This window comes from Gobio gobio (assembly GCF_949357685.1).
Source record: "Gobio gobio genome assembly, chromosome: 21".
Classification (NCBI taxonomy): domain Eukaryota; kingdom Metazoa; phylum Chordata; class Actinopteri; order Cypriniformes; family Gobionidae; genus Gobio; species Gobio gobio.
This window is the reverse complement of record NC_137117.1, coordinates 16,509,201-16,528,908: the sequence shown is the minus strand read 5'-3', so window position 1 is coordinate 16,528,908 and position 19,708 is coordinate 16,509,201. Positions and strand designations below refer to the sequence as shown.

The 19,708-nt window shown below is 40.0% G+C and overlaps 2 protein-coding genes across 3 annotated transcripts in view; one reads left to right on the top strand and one right to left on the bottom strand.

The window, feature by feature from the left end:
• Positions 1–9,545, top strand: part of acp1 (acid phosphatase 1) — a 33,016-nt gene extending 23,471 nt beyond the window's left edge. For both annotated transcript variants that reach the window (XM_079803724.1, XM_079803723.1), the window contains exon 6: positions 9,209–9,545. In XM_079803724.1, the coding sequence (XP_079659850.1) occupies positions 9,209–9,286 (78 nt within the window). In that variant the 3' untranslated portion in view covers positions 9,287–9,545. The remainder of the gene's footprint in view (positions 1–9,208) is intronic.
• A 1,446-nt stretch (positions 9,546–10,991) lies between these two features.
• On the bottom strand, positions 10,992–19,480 carry alkal2a (ALK and LTK ligand 2a). The gene is made up of 6 exons (XM_079803722.1): positions 18,729–19,480; positions 17,668–17,944; positions 16,836–16,889; positions 16,662–16,742; positions 16,370–16,443; positions 10,992–11,759 (listed from the first exon to the last, which is right to left on the bottom strand). Exons 2-5 carry the CDS (start codon positions 17,897–17,899, stop codon positions 16,379–16,381), a joined length of 432 nt encoding a protein of 143 aa, XP_079659848.1. The 5' UTR covers positions 17,900–17,944; positions 18,729–19,480; the 3' UTR covers positions 10,992–11,759; positions 16,370–16,378.
• Positions 19,481–19,708: the final 228 nt, after the last annotated feature.

The window sequence follows — 19,708 nt, the reverse complement described above, 5'->3', positions numbered from 1 at the left end:
AAAAGAAATGTAAACAGAAGCACAAAATGTGCATACTCATAAAAGAAAGTGCAACCATAGATATGATAACATTACAAAGTGCTATTTTGTCAACACAATAGATAACACTGAACAGCTGATCAGAGAACCTTTGGCTTATTTACTTAATGTCGGCTTTTAACGTTGGCGGTGCAGTCTTGAACGGAGCGCAGCTGCTGTCTGCCATCTTGCTGTTTTTGTAAAGTGCGTCTTGCTGAACCGTGCTGAACGCTCTCACTAGAGTGTTACCCACAGCGCCGCCACTGGCCGGTGGGCTGAATCAATTCATAGGATTTGATGAATCGATATTGAATTGAGAAACAAATAATTGCAATGCATTGATGAATCGATATTTTTACCCAGCCCTACTAAACACAGCAACATACTTCAACATGCATATAATCTGGCCATAGGATGGTTTGACGTTCCGTTCATTCTGTATTTCACACAGATCATGTTTTAAAGCGAAACACACTGGAATGAATAATTGGCTACGAGTCACTGTTCTCTCTGCTATCTCTGTTTTAATTAATAATAATAATAATAATAATAATAATAATAATAATAATTTGTTACATTTATATAGCGCTTTTCTGGGTACTCAAAGAGCTTTACATATAGAAGGGGGGAATCTCCTCATCCACCACCAATGTGCAGCATCCACCTGGATGATGCAACGGCAGCCATATTGCGCCAGAACGCCCACCACACACCAGCTGATTGGTGGAGAGGAGACAGAGTGATGAAGCCAATCAGGATAGGGGGAGGATTAGGAGGCCATGATGGACAGATGCCAATGGGCAAATTTGGCCAGGATGCCGGGGTTACTCCTAGGGGTGGGCGATAAAATTATATCACGATATTTCAAGAATATTTGCGATAACGATATTTATGACGATATAGAAAAAAATATATGGAACAAAGTTTTATTGGTTATTGCAGCAAACAAAAGGAAACAAAGCAGAGACCGAGGGGACGAACCGAGGGCGGGACTGAGCGGAGGGTGTGCACCTGAGACCCGCAGTGACGGATTGATTGACAGCTGTCTGACTTGCGAGTCGCAAAGATGGAGAATGTCTGGAGTGACGGCAGCTTTGCAACAGAGCGGTCATTCTCCCCCACCTTAACCTGAAGTGGAGGAGGGTGAATTGTCTGTAGACATAGACCCAGAGTCTTATCAATGCGAGCCGCTGGCTCAAACTGCGTTAACTCCCGATGCTGACTATGCTAGTGAAGCAGCAGCGCAAGAGAACTGACCTAATCTATGAACATCCTTTCCCTATACTGAATGCCACTAAAAATTTATCAGATACATACGATGTATATTCATTCAAATTAACTGAATCAATAAGCAACGCAGGACCAATAAGTTCAAACCTAATAGCCTATTATAAACAGATTTCCTCAAATAAAAGTTAGACTATATACGCAGCACGTTACGGTATTGTTGTTCGTTACCGCGGCAACCACTTGCGTGTCAGGGTTTGATAGTGTGTCTCATGTATGAAAGTGATCTGTACACATGACGGGCGGCAATAATATCGCAAGAAAATCCTGACGTGTACTGACAACTGCATTATTTAACCGCATTTTCTTCATTACAATGTTAAAGCAAGTGTCAAGTAAGTTTCATTCATATGTTTCTACTTCATGAAACATGACAGATCATACTGGAGTGAAGCCGTTCTCATCATGTGATTGGGATCCTACCATCCTACGTCACGATGACCCACAACGTCCAATAGAAAAATTCAACTGCAGTAACCACCGTTCAACCTTAAGAGGGCAGCACTTAGACGGTTTTACACCATATTTTATAGAATTAAAATACTTTATACCCAAATGTCAAAACATTTACTCGAATCAATGAACAGCATTAATAAAGCCCCAGTCTTGCAGATCATTAAGTAAAAAAACCCTGGTTTAGGGTTTAGTTACCCTTTAATGCTCAGGTAGTTCCAAGTCAGTTAAATCATTGTTCTATATTAATGCGCGTTTTCATGAAGCACACACACACACGCACATGTCTCTCTCATATAGAGAGCGGAGATCGCTCTGCGCATTCAGGAGCACAGAAACTTATCAACGCCGACCCGCTACTGATCACTACATCACTACATTATATTTCTCAGCAACAATGGGGTTACATCGCTATTTTTAAGTCATAAACGCACATCTTCGTTGTTAAGAGAGACGCTGAACAGACGCAGTCACGCAGGTACGAATCTGTCTCTCTCGATAATTAATTAAAATGCTATAATCCATTCATTCAAATAAATGTAATCTTACGCACTACTTTATCGCTGTGTCTGATTCAAAGGAGGCAGAATGCTAGATCTAACTAGCCGTAACTGACGAAAATAACCACCAATGTTACCCTTACGCTCAAATATTGCGCTGCAAACATCAACAGCTTTAAGTTGTCAATGTTTTGTCAGTTGTCAAGAGGACTGACCTCTTGGTACCAAGTAGCTCCTTTTTAGATACTAAATCGTCACCGGAGGCTGACATGCTGCTCTTCGTGTATACTCTCAGACAGGTGTTGTTGTGCGCACTAGGGAACGTTAATGCGCCATACGTCATTGCGTCGCTATATCATTTAAATTCGCAATATGACACTTTTTTATCATGTAAAAATGTATACCGGTATTATCGTGGACGGTATGATATGGCACACCCCTAGTTACACCCCGACTCTTTTTTTGAAGGACATCCTGGGACATTTAATGACCACAGAGAGTCAGGACCTTGGTTTAAAGTCTCACCCGAATGACGGTGCTTTTTGACAGTATAGTGTCCCCATCACTATACTGGGGCATTAGGACCCACACAGACCACAGGGTGAGCACCCCCTGTTGTCCTCACTAACACCTCTACCTGCAGCTAACTAGTTTTCCCAGGAGGTCTCCCATCCAGGTACTGACCAGGCTCAACCCTGCTTAGCTTCAGTGGGAAACTTGGGTTACAGGGTGATATGGCTGCTGGATTTCTTTACATTAGTCTGATAAACTCCCAACTTCTAAGATCATCAAAGTGCATGATGTAAATCATGTTAATGAGGCAATTTTAGTGCGTTATTTGCTTTAATTAAACACATTAGGCTTTTGAATTAATCTTATGCGTTTTTAAATAATTTAAATTATACACATTTCACCATTAAGATTACTCCCGGAGAGTTTATTGGTGTGTGTGAGTGTGTGTTGTGGTTTTTTGATCGTGTAGAGAAAATGTTTTGGGAATGCTGCAAGCTGCCTATTTGGTTGTGGTGTGCTTGGATAAAAACTTAAACATGTACTAAGCCAATAAATTAGCCAATAAATCATGTCCTCTGTCTAGGTCTTTTCAGAAAAAATGAGAATTTGATGCATTGTGTGGTCCTGGCCCCCGACTGATGATTGAGAATGAGGATTCCTCAGTGGATATCTGTGTGTGTTTAAGGCGTACTCCGTTTGCAGTTTCTGCAAACTGTCAACACACACTGGATTTTAATGTCCTGTGGGTGAGGACAGCTTTTAAGGAATAGTTAACTTAAAAATTTAAATTCTGTCCTCGTGTCATTCAATGCCTGCATTTCTTCCTTGGATCACTTGGATTTCTTTTAAGAGCAGGTCGCTCTTGCCCATTCAGTTACAGTGATTTGAGTTGAGGGTTTCAAACTGATACACAGCGATTGAACTGGGGAACCTGATCAGTCTGATTCGTGCACAATTGATTTGGAACAGTTTGCATTGAAGAGATCTGACTCAAAAGAATGGCTTGTTTATGAATCGGACACTGGTCATACTAGACATAGGCTGAAGTACAAAGTGTTTACAAAACGCTCATGTGAAGACTTATGCAAACGCCCTTTAGCTAAAAAAAAGGCAAATCAACGATGTCGGACGATTTTGAAGTTGAAGATGGAGTGTTTTTTTGGTAAAGGTATTTTGTATTAGTCCTCGCCCGTTCGCTTGGGGCGTGACCTTTCCGACGTGATTGTGCAATCCGTGGCACGTTGCAGAGCAGCGCAAGATGAGAAATGTAGGTACAATTCCTGTGGAGTTTTTTTTTGAAAAATGACTGATCGTTTCGCTGGATAAGACCCTATACGGCATTTCAGGATGTTTGTAAAAAATACAACCCTGTGGGTGAGGAGGTTAAGGCGAGTGGATGTCGTCAAAAGTAGTGGTACTATTAGTAAGACTAATTAGTTAGACTAATATTAGACTAGTTAGACTAATATTAGTAAACTTAAAGGATTAGTTCACTTTTAAATAAACTTTTGCTGATAATTTACTCACCCCATGTCATCCAAGATGTCCATGTCTTTCTTTCTGCAGTCGAAAATAAATTAAGGTTTTGGATGAAAACAGTCCAGGGTTTTTCTCCATATAATGGACTTCAATGGGCTCCAAACAGTTCAAGGTCCAAATGACAGTTTCTGTTCAGCTTCAAAGGGCTTTTAACGATACCAAAATGATGAATAAGGGTCTTATCTAGCGATGAGATGGGGGTGAGTAAAATATCATGACATTTTCATTTTGAAGTGAACTAATCCTTTAAATTTGGACTGTTCCTCGCAAAGTTATTATATAGTGTCAGAAGACTTGGAATGTAGATCAAAAGATGGATCGACCACTATTATGGTGCTTTTACATCCTTTTTGAAGCTTGAGAACTTTAGTCTTCCTTCAATTGTTATTGCTTGGAAAAGAGCATCCACATTATTCAATACATTTACTTTTATATTCATTGGAGGAAAGATAGTCACATGGGTTTGGAACAGCATACGGTGAATAAACGATGCCAAAATTGTAACTTGTTTTGGATGATCTATCCCTTTAACAATTAGGCCAAAATCTCTGGATGAATCTGTATGCGTGCTTAATGTCTGTTTGTTCAAATAAAGCCAACGTAAGAGTATTATTTTGTGTTTTAAACAGAGATGATTAGTGTCACAAAGTGTCATAAACACCCAATTATGAGAGAAAAGTTGATTAGCCAACAGATAAAACCACAAAACTGATGTTTGGAAGGGAGCGATGTCGATTATGAGAGATGCTAGGGAGGGAACGCTTGAGTGTGTTGAGAAATAGAAATTGGAAAGTCCCTGATGGGCCACTCCGAACTGAGATCATTAGCATTCCCCCTCCAGACACTGTCAGGTCATCCCGCTCACACCACCCGCTCTACAAGACACATCTGTGAAGGTCAGCAAACTCGCTTTTAGGTGAGAAGATGTCTAAGGGCGGATTAAGGACACATTGTGAAAATGTTTCACTAGGTTGAACGCTTCCAGAACATGTGGGTCACAGCCATGCTGAGGTTGTTGAAGATTATCCTTGGCATGCTGAAAGGTGTAAAGTTGTGTGTTTCCTCTCTAGTATTTCTTCATGGCAGACCACCAGCTGGCTGAAGTGGGTAGTAGGGCTGCACGATATTGGAGGAAAAAACTGACTGACTGATATTTAGTTTTTCTGTGATTTGAATACAATTTGACTCTAATTTGAATAGCTCAATTTGTAAAGAATTTATCATTCTAGGATGATAGGGGTGATTTTGTTGGGGAGTGCATCTGCATAGAAAATAACAAATTACAAGCATAGATAAATACAATAGAACAGATACAAATGAAAGTGCTTTGTTTTTCCGGTAAATCTAACTACATTCAGGTACAGATATAATCAACACTGCATTCATCACTGTATAAATTAAATAGAATTAATATGTTTGATTAAATAATTGGTACAATGTATCTTTGTTAAAGCTATTAAAGTCATACAATTTTCTCTTTCTAAAATTGGTGACGCAAACAGCTGCGGGTATATTAGGCTGCTGTCACTTTAAGGGCGTTTTCACACCTGAAAGTCCGCACCAAGGTCCCAACCGAAGTTCATGTTTTGATACATTTTATACATTCGGTTAGTTTTGATTTGGTTTCACATTGCAATTATGCGAGCGCACTAAAGAACTTTACATGACACACGCGTCCACTCGTCATCATCTATGTGGGCTGCATCTGGACATTGATTGGTTTGTAAACGGACGTGCGTCTGACGTCAGCGTCTTTGACAACAATGAATGAACGGATGCATATCGTTGCCACTATTGAACAGTGCGCATTGCTTGACTATTTTCTTTTCGTTACGTTTAAAAGTGGACATTTCAAGCTTTATTTACACATATTTCTCATGTTTGTGAGACAAGTAGCCTGGTTTGTTTGAGTTCATGTGCAAAGCATTTGATCGCTCCCGCGATTATTGTCTGCTATAGACTATTTGCTTCTTATTTATATTTCAGGCAATTATCTGATGAAACATTGATTAAAATTAAGATAAAATTTATACAAAACGAAATTCACATTAAAGAAAGGCTTTCTAAGCAAAATCATACAAAATTTCTTTCAAAATCATTTCTGACCTTCTGTCTTCTGACAGATTGCACATCTTTTCACTTTTCATAATCAATGTAGCCTAGATGAAATTTAAAAATAACATTATAATATAAAAAATAAACGGGAACCTCCTGTAAATGGTCTGAAAGTACGAACCATACAGAAAATGCTTTCACACTAGAAATGAACCGAACCTTTGTTCAGTTTGATCCGGACCGAGACTACCTCTTTTTGTCGGACCAAATTTCGTCTGTTTGATCCGGACCGTGGTACGGGGGAGGTTTCACACCTGTAATTTTGATTCGGACCAAACTGAAAAGTCCGAAAATCCGGACCGAACAAGGTAGGTGTGAAAGCGGCCTCAGACAAATGTGCGGATCCATTGTAATGTTTTCTTTCTCAGTTGTTTGCAACACATAACCAACTTTATTTATGAGGGTACTCGCCGAGACGGGCATTTTGACTTAATTTTGCATACACATGTCCGTTCAAGCTCAAAAAGAAGAGAAAGAGATCTGAATTCGGTGTTTACATGCGTGTGGCTCTGCGTGCGCGCGCAGAAAACAGCGTGCGAGTTCCAGTCTTCTTGTGCTTGATGTTTAAATTAACAGGGCTTAAACGCATGCAAAAACTTTGCAATTCATCCAGAACCAGGGGGATCACGGATCAACTACAAACCCTTATACTTGACAACGCACATCCTGCGATGTGACTATCGCGGATACGCATATCACGATATCGATGCTAAAGCAATATATCGTGCTGCCCTAGTGGGAAGCTAGTGCCTGGACTGTGATTGCAGTGTGATCCAATTCGCCAGCCAAATACTTAGAGCTGCCCCGACTAAAGATTTTTGTGGTCTACTAGTAGTTGCTCATTAGTCGTTTATGATATTAAATATACTTGGGGTTTTGGAGTGGCAACGGAAAATGGTTTCAGTTTCAGGGCTTCCAAACTCTGCACAAACCAAACCCTTGGATATGCGTCTAATAATAGCACACATTTATCCAGGTTAACATTAACGTTTGAGCGAGTGGCCATGTGAAGTGCCAAATGCCATGCTACTACTTAAATATTTCAAAAGATAAGCCATGTTTGAGGTCGAATGTTTGGATTTTCTGCTTGACATAATTACCACATAGACCAGTTGTGTTAACAATCTGTCCGTCACAGACTGCTTTGCCAATTCCTCTGGAGTTTTTTTTCTTTCTTTCGGTGACTAACCGACAAATTAAAATTTGGTCAACTAAGCCTCTCCTCATCGACTAACGTTTAGTCGACTATTCAGGGGCAGCCCTTCAAATGCTGTTACGGTGATGCTCACTCTTCAGATGGATGAAATTTCCTGTTTAATCTCCCAAGATTGAAGTGTGAGAGAAAATGTGGTTCTTTGAGTGCAGTGTCTTGGGATATGGATGGTCTGTTCACAGATAAGATCCACAGCTATTTTGGCTTTTGAACTTCTCAAACTGAGCTAATATAAGAAACCAATTGTGAGAAACAGTGTTGTTACTCTCAACTGTCTACGGGACAGATTTAGTATACAGGGCAAATTAGTGTGAGAGCGCAATCCAATAAAAGCGGTGATGGGAGTGGAAAGTTCAGCGCGTGATCTACTGACGACACGTAAATTAAAGAACACAGACGCTGCCGGATCATTTCCATAATGACCAACGCAATCTACAGAGAGCAGGGCAAATTAGCATCTGGCTGACAAGTGCAGATCACTTTGCATGATTCATATAAATACACTCCTCCCATAATTTTTGTGTCTGAAAGAGAAACCCCTGCAAATGCATATGCAATAAGGTCAGCCGCAAAAATAACTGTCCACGCCTTTTCAGCGCTAATTTTTACACTGCGCGTCTTTAGTAAACCTTGACAGTAGTTTTTTTGCACTGGCGCAAGCTGTTAGGAAAATGGCCCTATAACTATTAAAATTAGTTTTCGTTAATTGAAATGAAGCTGACATAAAATATAATTATTAGATGAAAAATGTAAACTTGAAAAAACGAAAATTTGAAATGTTGCCTTTGCAACTAACTGAAGTAAGTAAAGAACTAAAAGAAGCTGAAGTACTAAAATTACTGAAGCTAAAACTAAAAAAAAAAGAAAAAAGAGGAAAAAAAGGTAAACAGAAATATACAACAAACAAAAAAAATTGAAATATGACTAAATACCATAATATATAAATAATACTAAAATGGCACTGATCGCGCAAAGCCTTTATTATATTTTTTAGTCTTCTCCATATTATTATTATTATTCCATATCGCAGTCTATGGCAGCCTATAGAAATACTAATTTCCTCCATTTTTACATATACATTTAGATTTAGCTTTGTTGTCATCTAACACTCATTTAGTTATCTTTAAAAACACTAATAATTTAATAACACTGTTAAATGTATTATTTAGCCGTCTCAAAATAAATATATATTTTTCAAACATAATGTAGTGATGCCTAAATACATCTGTAGCATTTAAAACGACTGATTTGAGTTTTTTAGTGTTTTTGTTTTTATTTATGTAGACAGAATAATTCTATTGGCCAGTGTTGTAATACTGGTGCATCTCTACTGTTTGCCAATAATAATACAATCTGACAAAAGTATTTAATAGGAATTGCGTTTTAACTCAAATTAGGCAAAATAGAAAAGTATTCCGTTCAGTCATACAAATGCACATAATCATTCTAGAGAAAAAAAACACTGGTTGTAAATTAGGGATAAATATGCTCATAAGCAATTATCTAGACATTTCATCTGTGCTGTCTTTTGATCTGGTGTCTAATGGGTTCTGTTTGTTTTTGCTTGTAGGGGAGTGATAAAGACTTCGAGACGGTGTATGAACAGTGTGCAAGGTGTTGCAAAGCCTTCCTGGAGCAGCACTCATAACACACACACACGCACAACAACATCTCCTGAAACCTGCGACGCCTCATCATGAGATACTCACATATAAATAACGGATTGAAAGTGTCTTCATAAGCAAAACACACAAACCAAATGATATCAGCTTATAGAGAAGCACTTTGTCTTAATTGTAAAATAAGTTACAATGTCATATGCTTGTTTGAGCAGTGGTAAACTGCTTTTGTTGACCATGCTCTCTAAAGAGAGTAAATTCACCGAAATAAAACAGCTAAAAATGCTGAAATGGCTTTCTGAATTTTTTTTTCCTCCTCTTAGACCAACACTTTCTAACAAAATTCTAGTACATTTCTATGACAGGCTTTTTCCTTTAGTTTATTTGAATATCCTCCTAGGACCCAGGAAAAAAGTTTTTTGAATTTAGTATTTTTTCATTTCATTACATTGAGTATAAGAAAGAAAAAAAAAATACATTTTTGAAAAAATGTATTTTATTCATATGTTATGATATTTCCTCTGTAGTTGACACCAGGACTCGGTTGTTTAAAAAATAAAATGACATGAAAGTGCACGTATAGGCAAAAACAATGGGATTTGTTTTTAATTCACCAATCAATTTTTAGGTTTCAGGATTTTTTTTAACCAAACTTTGTTTAAAGATGATTCTGAACTATGTTATTAAAGATATAAGGGAATGCATTGATATACCATTTTACTTTATTCAATATATCGTTAAAATGGCCACACTTGGATTTTCCCATTCAATACAACGTATCTATACACTGCATCTAATTTGTATATTAATGTGTTCTTGGTGCAACATGTAATGAAAAAAAGAAGTGTAATAATGGGAGTAATAATTGGCAACATTTTCATAATAATATCTACTATTTCATAGGAATATTGATATGTAATTTCTTTCCCTATTCACTTGTTGTGTCTCCAAAATGCCTGATAAACATGATTTAAGTCCTGGCGTCCACTACAGTGGACTTTTATGAAATCAAATTCTGTTTTGTAACAGAAAGTCATATTTTGATTAGAAACCCATAACATTTTCCTGAGATGTTGATTTATAACAAACAATTGTAAAATTGATCTCATTTAAATTATAATTACAAAATATTACATTTCCATAAGAGTGCTAAACATTAATGTCAGCCGTTTTTAAAGACCAAGAAGTTGTTGTCCTGGTGAAACCTCCAAACATTTGGTATCTCTGCAAAGGCCCAAACGCGCTCTTTACAGGACATCCAGACTAAAACTGTGACATGTATGGTGTCAGAGAAATTCACTAAAATATAATACAAAAGTCTATTCCTGGGTCCCAGGAGGATATGAGTGTGGTTGTGCCAGTGCTTTTGATAAATTAGGAAAGATGGATGCCACATGACTGACTTGTGTCATTTTCCCTTTATCCTACAGGCCTTTCTCTCCCTCTCATTCATCCTCTTCCTCTTTTCGGGAACTCTCTGGAGAATTTCCCCCATCTCTAAGATATTTAGCAACAGAAGTTGTCCGTTATCTTTGGTGTGGTTACAGACCAAAATATTCAATATCTCAGAAGCATCCGAAGCATCCACCATGAGCGATAAGAGGTCCTGAACTCCCTTAAAAATATATTTTCTGATGCCAAGATAAGCTGTTAAACTAGAGACGCTATGTTTTATCCTGCAAAAGATGAACCTTTAATCTTTTGGTGTGCATTTATATTAAAGACGACAGTGTTTAAACAATCATAATTTATTTAAATATATCGTCTTTTAAATATACATATCCCAACGAAGCAGTCGTACGTCAGACGCTTATATGTTTGTACAATAATTTACATATCAAAATATACTGAATATATTCCACAGTCATACACTCGTAGTCTCACACAAAAACGGAAAGCTTTTGGTCACGGTTTTACTGCAAAGATCAACCTGTCTGCTGGCAAACAGAAGCGAAAGGACACGTTCATGCAGTTAACTGGTTTTCAGTTCTAGCACAGAGAAAAGGAAAGCTCTCTCGTTGCAATGAACCATAACGGACATTTTCTCGTCACAGCTCTGAATTGTAACCCCATCGAGGCATGTCACAAGAAACAATCACTGACTGCGACGAGTCTCGTCATTGGATGAGAACGAAACGCGAAAACCACGGCGATCCCTTTTTTTTCTGGTTTTCTTTTTTGGCAGGTTCTGAACTCAATGCGGCAGATGCGTTTTCTGCTTTCTCTGACGTCCTGTATTTGAACATCGGCTCCATGCTGAGTCCATCACACCGTCCTTGGGCAAGTGCATCCCTCTATTCTGTGTCCGTTTCCGCTCTTTCAATTCTCCAGATTCTCTCCAATTCTCTCATCTATTCTCCGGAGAGGCAGAGCAGTGTTCTGGACACGATATGCTGATTATGTGGAATGTTGCGTGTTGGTTTAAATTCTCTTCTCTTGTCCAAAGGCACTTTGACTGCTGTTTTTTTTTTCTCTGGGTCACTCTGGTTTGGCTTCAACCTGCTTGATAAAGGATGTGAAGTTCAGTGATGTTTCAGACTTGGCTGTGTTCACATACATGTGTGCACTTGGATACATCTGAAAATTCTTTCCCTTCTGTGAAAAATTGGGAAACTGGGTTTGTTACATGCACTCCCTCCAAAGTGGTCTCCAAAGCACTGATATGTAAAGTTTGTATACCTGCTTAAGAGATCTTAACGCTAAGGCACAAAGGTTTATCTGTAAAAGCTTGGATAAGTTATCTAATCCTGGAATGTGTTCTCAGTCATAAAACCTTTAACTGCATTCATCCTCTCTGAATGTCCCGAATAAATCCCTTTTTTGTTGGACTCAATATTCAATATCTTTGCATCTCGTATACAGAGTTCCCACAGATTCTGACAAATGTGAAATTGAATAGGTAGTACTGTGCAAAAGTCTTAGGCACGTTCGTTTTTCAGCCCCCTAAAATGTAATAATCCAGTGAGATTTTTGTATGCACATGGAGTCTGACAACAGCCGGTATGATCTGATCTCACCATCAAGTCCATCAGGGTTTACATGAAGAAACTGAGACAGACTAAATCCAGAAGAACTGCGGCAACGTCTTCAAGACGCTTGAAGCTACAGTACTGTGAAAAGTTTTATGCACGCGTGTAAAAATGCTGTGAAGTGAGGATGCTTTCAAAAATAATATCATAAATAGATTTCATTTATCAATTAACTAAATCAAATCAATATTTGGTGTGACCACCCTTTGCATTTAAAACGGCTTTTGTCCAGGTGCACTTGCGCATAGATTCAGGCAGCTTTAACAGAAGGTTTCTTCAAGCATCTTGAAGACATTGCAGCAGCTCTTCTGGATTTAGTCTGTCTCAGTTTTTTCAGTTTCTTCATGTAATCCCAGACAGACTCGATGATGGTGAGATCAGATCATACCGGCTGTTGTCAGACTCAAAATGATACAAAAATGTTTGGAAATGTAAACTGGTCTTTCCTACTGACACACTACAGCAAAAGATATAAATAACTGGCTTGAAACCATTTTTGGGGGGTTAAAATACTAACGTGCCTAAGACTTTTGCACAGAACTATATATGATTTCAATTTATATATGATTTAAAGGTGCACTATGTAACACTCTTTTCAGTAAAATATCCAAAAACCACCAGGCCAGTGTTATATATTTTGTTCAATTGATTACTTACAATATCCTAAATGTTTCCAACTATTTGTAAATCGTGAGAAATTGCTATTTTAACCAAGGAACCGGGACGTGTGAGGGAGTCGCCTGTCAATTGCGTCATATCTGCGTTCCCCTCGGTTTCCGGTTTTATTTTGCTGAAACGCTTCACTCTGACTGCAGTGTGCATCAAGTGTCATAGCAGCCGCAGAGTGAACGCACAGAGTAAAGGCCTGTTCACACCGGGAAGATTTTTGTGCGCGTTTATCGCCGACGTTTAACGCCTCGTGACTAAACAAAGGGCGCCAATGTGAGTGTGCACACCGACGCTCAAAACGGCAGGCGTAAAAGTGCCATTTAAAAAAGAAATTGGGTTCATGTGGCGAGCAGTGAGGCTGAGGGGCCGTGAGAGCGGGACGAGGCTGCGGTCATTAATGATGATGAGCGTTGGCCTCGTGTCTCACGGAGGAGTGACGGGAGCATAAAGGAGGAGCAACGACAGTGAAAGACGAGAGAGGGCCAGGCCTGGAATTTTATGTTGGCGGCAGGGGCTTTTTCCGTGAGGGGCTGCTGCCGATTATTTTCATTAGCTATGTTTCCATCCAAAGTTGCGAATATAATTTATGCGCAAAAATGTAATATCGCATAAAACATTTGCGAATAAAGCACCGTTTCCATCCAGTGAGTCGAAGAGAACATAATCGTCACTTCCTGATAAACTACCGCTAAAAAATCACTAAGAAACATAGGAGAAGCCACCATATATAATCATTTTCTTATATAATAAATTATTTGCATCTCAGAGAAACTCGTGCGTCTCAATAAACGTGTTTTCATGCTTTCAGAGGCAGATGTGCTGTTTGGGAACGCAGTCGTGTAAGACGGGAATAGAGGGAAATATACCGAGCATCTTTGACAACATACTTCTGAAAGACCAAAACAGCATTTTAGATGCTGTGCAAACAAGATTTTTCCGCTGGTTAGTACAGTTATGCTGTTACATGGCGAAAGTCACATGATTTTCTTTATGCACATCAAGGAATTTATTCGGTAAATGCGTTTCCATCGTAGTTTATGCGCATGTTTTCATATCGGATAGAAAATCTTTCCGACTCAAACAAGCACATATGTTTTTAATGTGCATTTTTAGAATTTAGAGTTTCCATTCAGCATTTTTTGATGCGATATCCCAAAATGCGCATACAAATAGGTGGATGGAAACAGCTATTTTGTGTTTATTATTTGATTAAAGTCTGTTGAACGTTCGCCGGTTCCTGCCCGGGGAGTAGAGCGCAGGCTCGGGAGTACCCTCCGGCCTTCGATGGGGCGTTGGGGGTATGTGGCGAGCAGCGAGGCTGAGGGACTGTGAGAGCGGGACGAGTCTCACGGAGGAGTGACGGGAGCATAAAGGAGGGGCGTCGACAGTGAAGGACGAGAGAGGGCCAGGCCTGGAATTTTATGTTGTGTTTTGTTTCTGTTTGTTTTGTACATAGGCGGCAGTCGTCCGTGAGCGGCGATTATTTTCATTATTATTTGATTAAAGTCTGTTGAACATTCGCCGGTTCCCGCCTCCTTCCCTTCTTCCCTTATCTACAAACGCGGCGCGGTGTGTTAAAAACTGGCCGACCAATGAGATCGTGCCTGGAGCTGCTGAAGTTACAGTAAAACACGACTTGGTGGCGCTCAAGCACAAAACGGTCTTGCCGAGCACACATTGATACGACAAAGAAGAAGTAGGTAGACAAAGAAGATGATGAGCTGCTAATGCTGCTTGCCAGTTAGCAAAAAGTGTGTGAATGGTTTTTGCAAGCACGTAAATACTGTCTCTCTTTTTCTTCTGCTTGACAAGTGAGTGTCAGAAGCGTAAAGTGCCGCAGCACCACCTTGTGTACCGGGAGCTCCATCTACTGAATTTGCACATTCACTCGGCGCATCGTCATTGAAAATCGCTTTGGTGTGAACTCTCAATACGCGCCGAAAAACGGCTCGAAAAACGCTGGCGATAAGCGCGCGCGATATTCGTCCCGGTGTGTACAGGCCTTAACATCGTAACATCATTTTCAACACACTCAAATGTATCTAATATGATCAACAGAGCAGCGTTACCTCATACTCATGAGCGGAAATGGCGCTGGCGCCGGCGACTGTGTCATAATAAAAGCTCTGCAGCTCGCTGTGTGTTGCGTTCATCTTATTAACAATCGCTCCTGCGGCCTTGCTCAGCTCCCACACACTCGGTCCTGCTCTGCTTCATACTACAGTAACGTTAATAATCACATCCATGAACATGATTTCTGCCCGAGTCCTATCCCGATTCTTTTCCACCGGCTGTGAGGTGAAGACCACATCCCAAGATTCAGCGCTCAAACTTGCCGTCATCAAACTACGCCTTTGTTTTGAATAGGCGACCTCTAGCGGATGGAAAAGTTACATAGTGCACCTTTAAATTTAGGCTTTTCCATGACTTTTTAAGACTTTTTCAGGATCATAGGAACCCTGCATATGCCATTCCCCCTCTTCCCCCTCTATTCTCCAATTTCTTCTCACTCTCAATTTTCCTACATTCAATGTGTAAAAAGGGTAACACTTTGTTTTGATGGTCCACTTTAGACATTCTACTACCTATAAGCAACTTTGCAACTACAAGTCACCTGTCATTAGAGCACCAGTAAATTTTCTGCTTAATATCTACTAACACTATATTTTGATGGCCCCCAAAGAGACATTCTACTGACTATAAGTTTTCTTTGCAAGTACATATCAACTTATTCTACTTACCCTAACCTAACAGTCTTCTAATACTCTAATGACAGTGAGTTGACATGTAAGCCCCGTTTCCACCGAAATTACCTGGAACAATTTGTCTCAGGAACTTTTTTCCCAGGAAGTTTTTTTCCCCCAGCCCTGGTGCTGTCTGCGTTTCTAAAGTACCATGAAGATTCGTCCGGTGACGTAGGACTAGGACTGCGCGTGACTTTCCAGTTCCCGCATATAAGCTTAATAAAGCCTGAACCTCATTGTCGGTCCATCGGTCGTATTTTTTAAACTCCATTGTTGATTCGAATAGCAAACAAATCTTACTGCACGCATCGCAACAGACTTAAAAATGGTAGTTGAAATAAAATGCTGTGTGAAGTCAACCAATCAGCATGTTCAGCGCCCAAGTCCCACCCCCAAAAGTTCCTGAACTTTAAAAAGTGCTACCTTGCGAGCAGGGCCATTTTGAGGGGGAAATATTTACCCAGAACTTAATTTAGACCCTGGTCCCTGCGGTCGAAACACACCGTGTACCATCCCAAAAGTCCCGTTCCTGGGGAAAGTTCCTGCGGTGGAAACGCGGCTCTAGTTGCAACTGAATAAGAGTTGACATGTAGTTGCAAAGTTACTTAGAATGTGTAAAGTGGACTTTCGAAATAAAGTGTGCCCAAAAAAGGAATTAAAAGTGTCTTACCTGGTAAAGTTAACCCTCTTGACATCTGGGACTCTCCGCCAGTCGCGTCAGGAGTCGTGCGCACCTTTTGAAGTCTGAGGACAGGAGTAAAGCCTGGTGAGTTGGATAATCAGCTGGATGAGTCCTGAATTTGTAGCCTATACTGTTTCTGTGTTAAAACTCTGTGTGCAGGGGTAAATCAGGGGAACCTAGCCGACATGAGACTGTCATGAATATAAGTCGTGGTGCATGTGGGTAGAGGTGTCACCAGTTTGTGGGGTCTGAAGAGATGGGAATGCTTGACTATACTCACATGCAGGGATGGTGCAGTCTCTGGTGTTATGGTAAAGCCTGTAGACATGCTTCCTGCATTTTGGACTGAAATAAAGAGGACCTGATGGAAAGGAAAAGAACCCAGTTAAAATTCTCAAACACATTTGTTTTCCTTTGTTGCTTTGAGGTCACAGAAAACTTCAAAGTGCCTCACCTGTTAAGTTTTTTATCACCTTCTCTTTCTTTCTGAGGTCTCTGGGAAAGATTTCTGCAAAGAGAAAGAAACATTCAAAGGTCAAATCCTGGATATCCGCTAATCCTTCTAGAAGGACGATTCAGAAGCTCAGACAAATACTCAGCTCAACATTCCCCAGCAATGAACATGGTCTGACTAAGCGGTTTAAACCCAAAAAACAAGCTTTCTGTACACACCACGATCACCAATTCTTAGTATTCATTAAACACACTCGCCAATATTATAACTGCTAATGTATCTGCAGTACTTAAAGTACACTAAATATATCTGTTATATGATAAAATCCAGTGTAACTGGGAGTCACTGATCACCAACACCACGTGACTGACTCAGCACACAACAGGTGCAATGCAAAACTGTTTCACCCAATGCTTTGAGAGTTGAGATTTTGGCTTGTGCCCTAGTGGGTAAGTCATATCCTTCCTAAATGTAGGTCAAGGAAAAATAAGGCATATAGAGTGTGGTTTCATTGCATTACATAACAAAATATCAAACCAAATGGCAACAAATTATGCTAGAGCTTTCTCTGAACTAACTTCACTTTTCTGAAACATTTTACAATGACTTTTGATCAACTGGCCTCAAGGTGATTTATAGTGGATGAAGTCGGTTTCTCGTTAGGGACGTGGATATGTAACACTAACGTTTTAAGTGTTGTCTTCATTTGAACGTTTTACCATTTAAAAGTGAGCTATCCTTCTTTCAAATAAATGCAACTTGCCACATTTTATCATCAAATGCAATGACATTCGTACATTTTTTGTTTGAGAACATTTAACGCTCTGCTTACCTAAAATTGTTTCCCCCGTTTCCGTTTTGAGATTATGAGCTTTCTTTGGCTCGAGTGCGCTCTCCGTCTTTTGCGCGCTCGCGTCGTCAGATCTGTTTTCCGCTTGTCTCATGATGTCCATTATCAGTCTGAACGTTTTTTCGACCTTGTTCGCGCTGGCATCGCCTTGTGCTGAGGTATAGATTAACATTACGAGCCCCATTACCATCACCGGAGCCCGCAGCGCGCGCATCGCTCCCGAAACCAGAGTGCGCGCAAGTACCGCACTGCCCAGGTCCTGGTGAAGAAGTAACAGGGTTTATAAGATGCAAAAGTCCACTTTAAGTTAAAAATAAACTTCGGAGGCTTTAACGATTTCTTAAAAAAGAAGTGTTATTTAACTTTCACTATACAGTCAGTTTGGACACACCTAGTCATTCTTTTTAGAAGTCTTTTTTAATATTTAAGGGCAATCGTAAAGTCATCAAAACTGATTTCTTTCTCCTCGACAGCAGTATCACTAGGCTACATGCCTATGAAAGAGATCCCAGAAAACTCACACGTGTTTTCTTTCATTTAGGTTATATTTCTAAAATGTCTGTGCTCAGATTTGGAAAGATACCCACATGCAATCAAAAGTTTCAGTATTTAGTATATTTATAGTATATTTAGCATCAAATTCTTCCAAGACCGAATAATCTGAGCGATGCACCTGAATACTCTTACTTTGTTAACCAGTGTTCGTTATGTCTTATGAATTTTATGGAAAATATACGAGACATTCGATATAAATAAGCACACTTAAAGAGACATACAATAGAAACATAAATTAAGTTGTGCGTGTCCAAACTGACTGGTACTGTAAGTAACTAAACTATGAAAATACAAAAGCTAAACTGCACATTCGCCTTTAAAGCATCACAGCCCATAGAAGCGCAATGATTTCCCCCTCATTTAATCCAATTTGTATATGAAGATAGTTCTGGAGAAAAAATGTGTAAGCTTACATGGCAAGGCATGATATTATAAACAATGTTTAAAAAACAATCACCATAAGTCATAAATGCCTCCAGTAAACCTACCTGAGGACGGTCTTATGGCTGCGTTTTCTTTCTCTCAATCGGCACAGCCTGAGGCGATTGAGCGCGCGGTGTGTTTTATTGAGTCTCGAGCGTCCGGTGCCTATATAACCCCACGCAAGGCTCGCAAAACGAGCTGAGAAAGAGAGAGAGGGAGAGGGAGCTATCCTTCAAAGCGAATCGTCCTCAAAGCGTGGGAAGTTCGAGTGGTCAGTCTCCTTTCTGATGTGTCCGAGACTTGAGAAAAACTCCAGTGAAACTAGCTCCTCGTGGACACTGAGCGCGCTTGTCTTGAACGTCTCGAAACATTCGCCGTCGATTCTCGCCAATTTATTGAGGCTCCCAGACGGAAGGAGTTGTCCCTCGTGGTCTTACATCGCCGTGTCTTTAATTAGAAACTCGTTACACATACGCTGCGCATCTTCATATTCCCGTTTCTCACATGCAGCATCCCATGGACATTTCTTTTCTTGCCCACTATCTCATTAAAGCACTTAGGAAGCTTGCAGGAAGAGATGAAGCTTTACCAGGAACTGTCCCACCATTGCACAGACTGGAACTCCTATAGTGCCTGAAAGTCAGGTTTTTTCCCCTCACACACCACCATAGATCACCATTTCATCCCTTTGTGTCTCCAGAGGATTGATTCGAGTTACAGATCGATGCCTGGAAGTGGCTGCAGCTGATGTAATTATTCTGCGTAATGGTAATGATAGCACAAGAGAAACAGTCAGGCAAACAGACCAGAGAAAAGTGAGTTCGGATTAGTTTGTGTTTGCTTTCGTTCATACCACTCCCTCAAAGCAAAAGAGAACATGGAGCAATTTGGCTCCCATCCCGGTCACGAATGGTGATCTGTGCTTGGGCGGATTCAACACAGGCAAAGGTAGGCAGCCGTCTAGGGCCACTAGAAGTCAATTAGACCAACACCTAACACCGCGAGTGTTCACTGTCTTACACAAAATTAAGCCTGAACATTGAGA

Bases quoted from the DNA above. Each gene is read 5' to 3' on its own strand.
- alkal2a (XM_079803722.1), bottom strand. From the start codon at position 17,899: ATGCGCGCGCTGCGGGCTCCGGTGATGGTAATGGGGCTCGTAATGTTA. The intron at 16,743-16,835 runs GTGAGGCACTTT...CCTTTCCATCAG, and splicing joins GGTGATAAAAAACTTAACAG to GTCCTCTTTATTTCAGTCCA. The intron at 16,444-16,661 runs GTGAGTATAGTC...TCCTGTCCTCAG, and splicing joins AGACTGCACCATCCCTGCAT to ACTTCAAAAGGTGCGCACGA.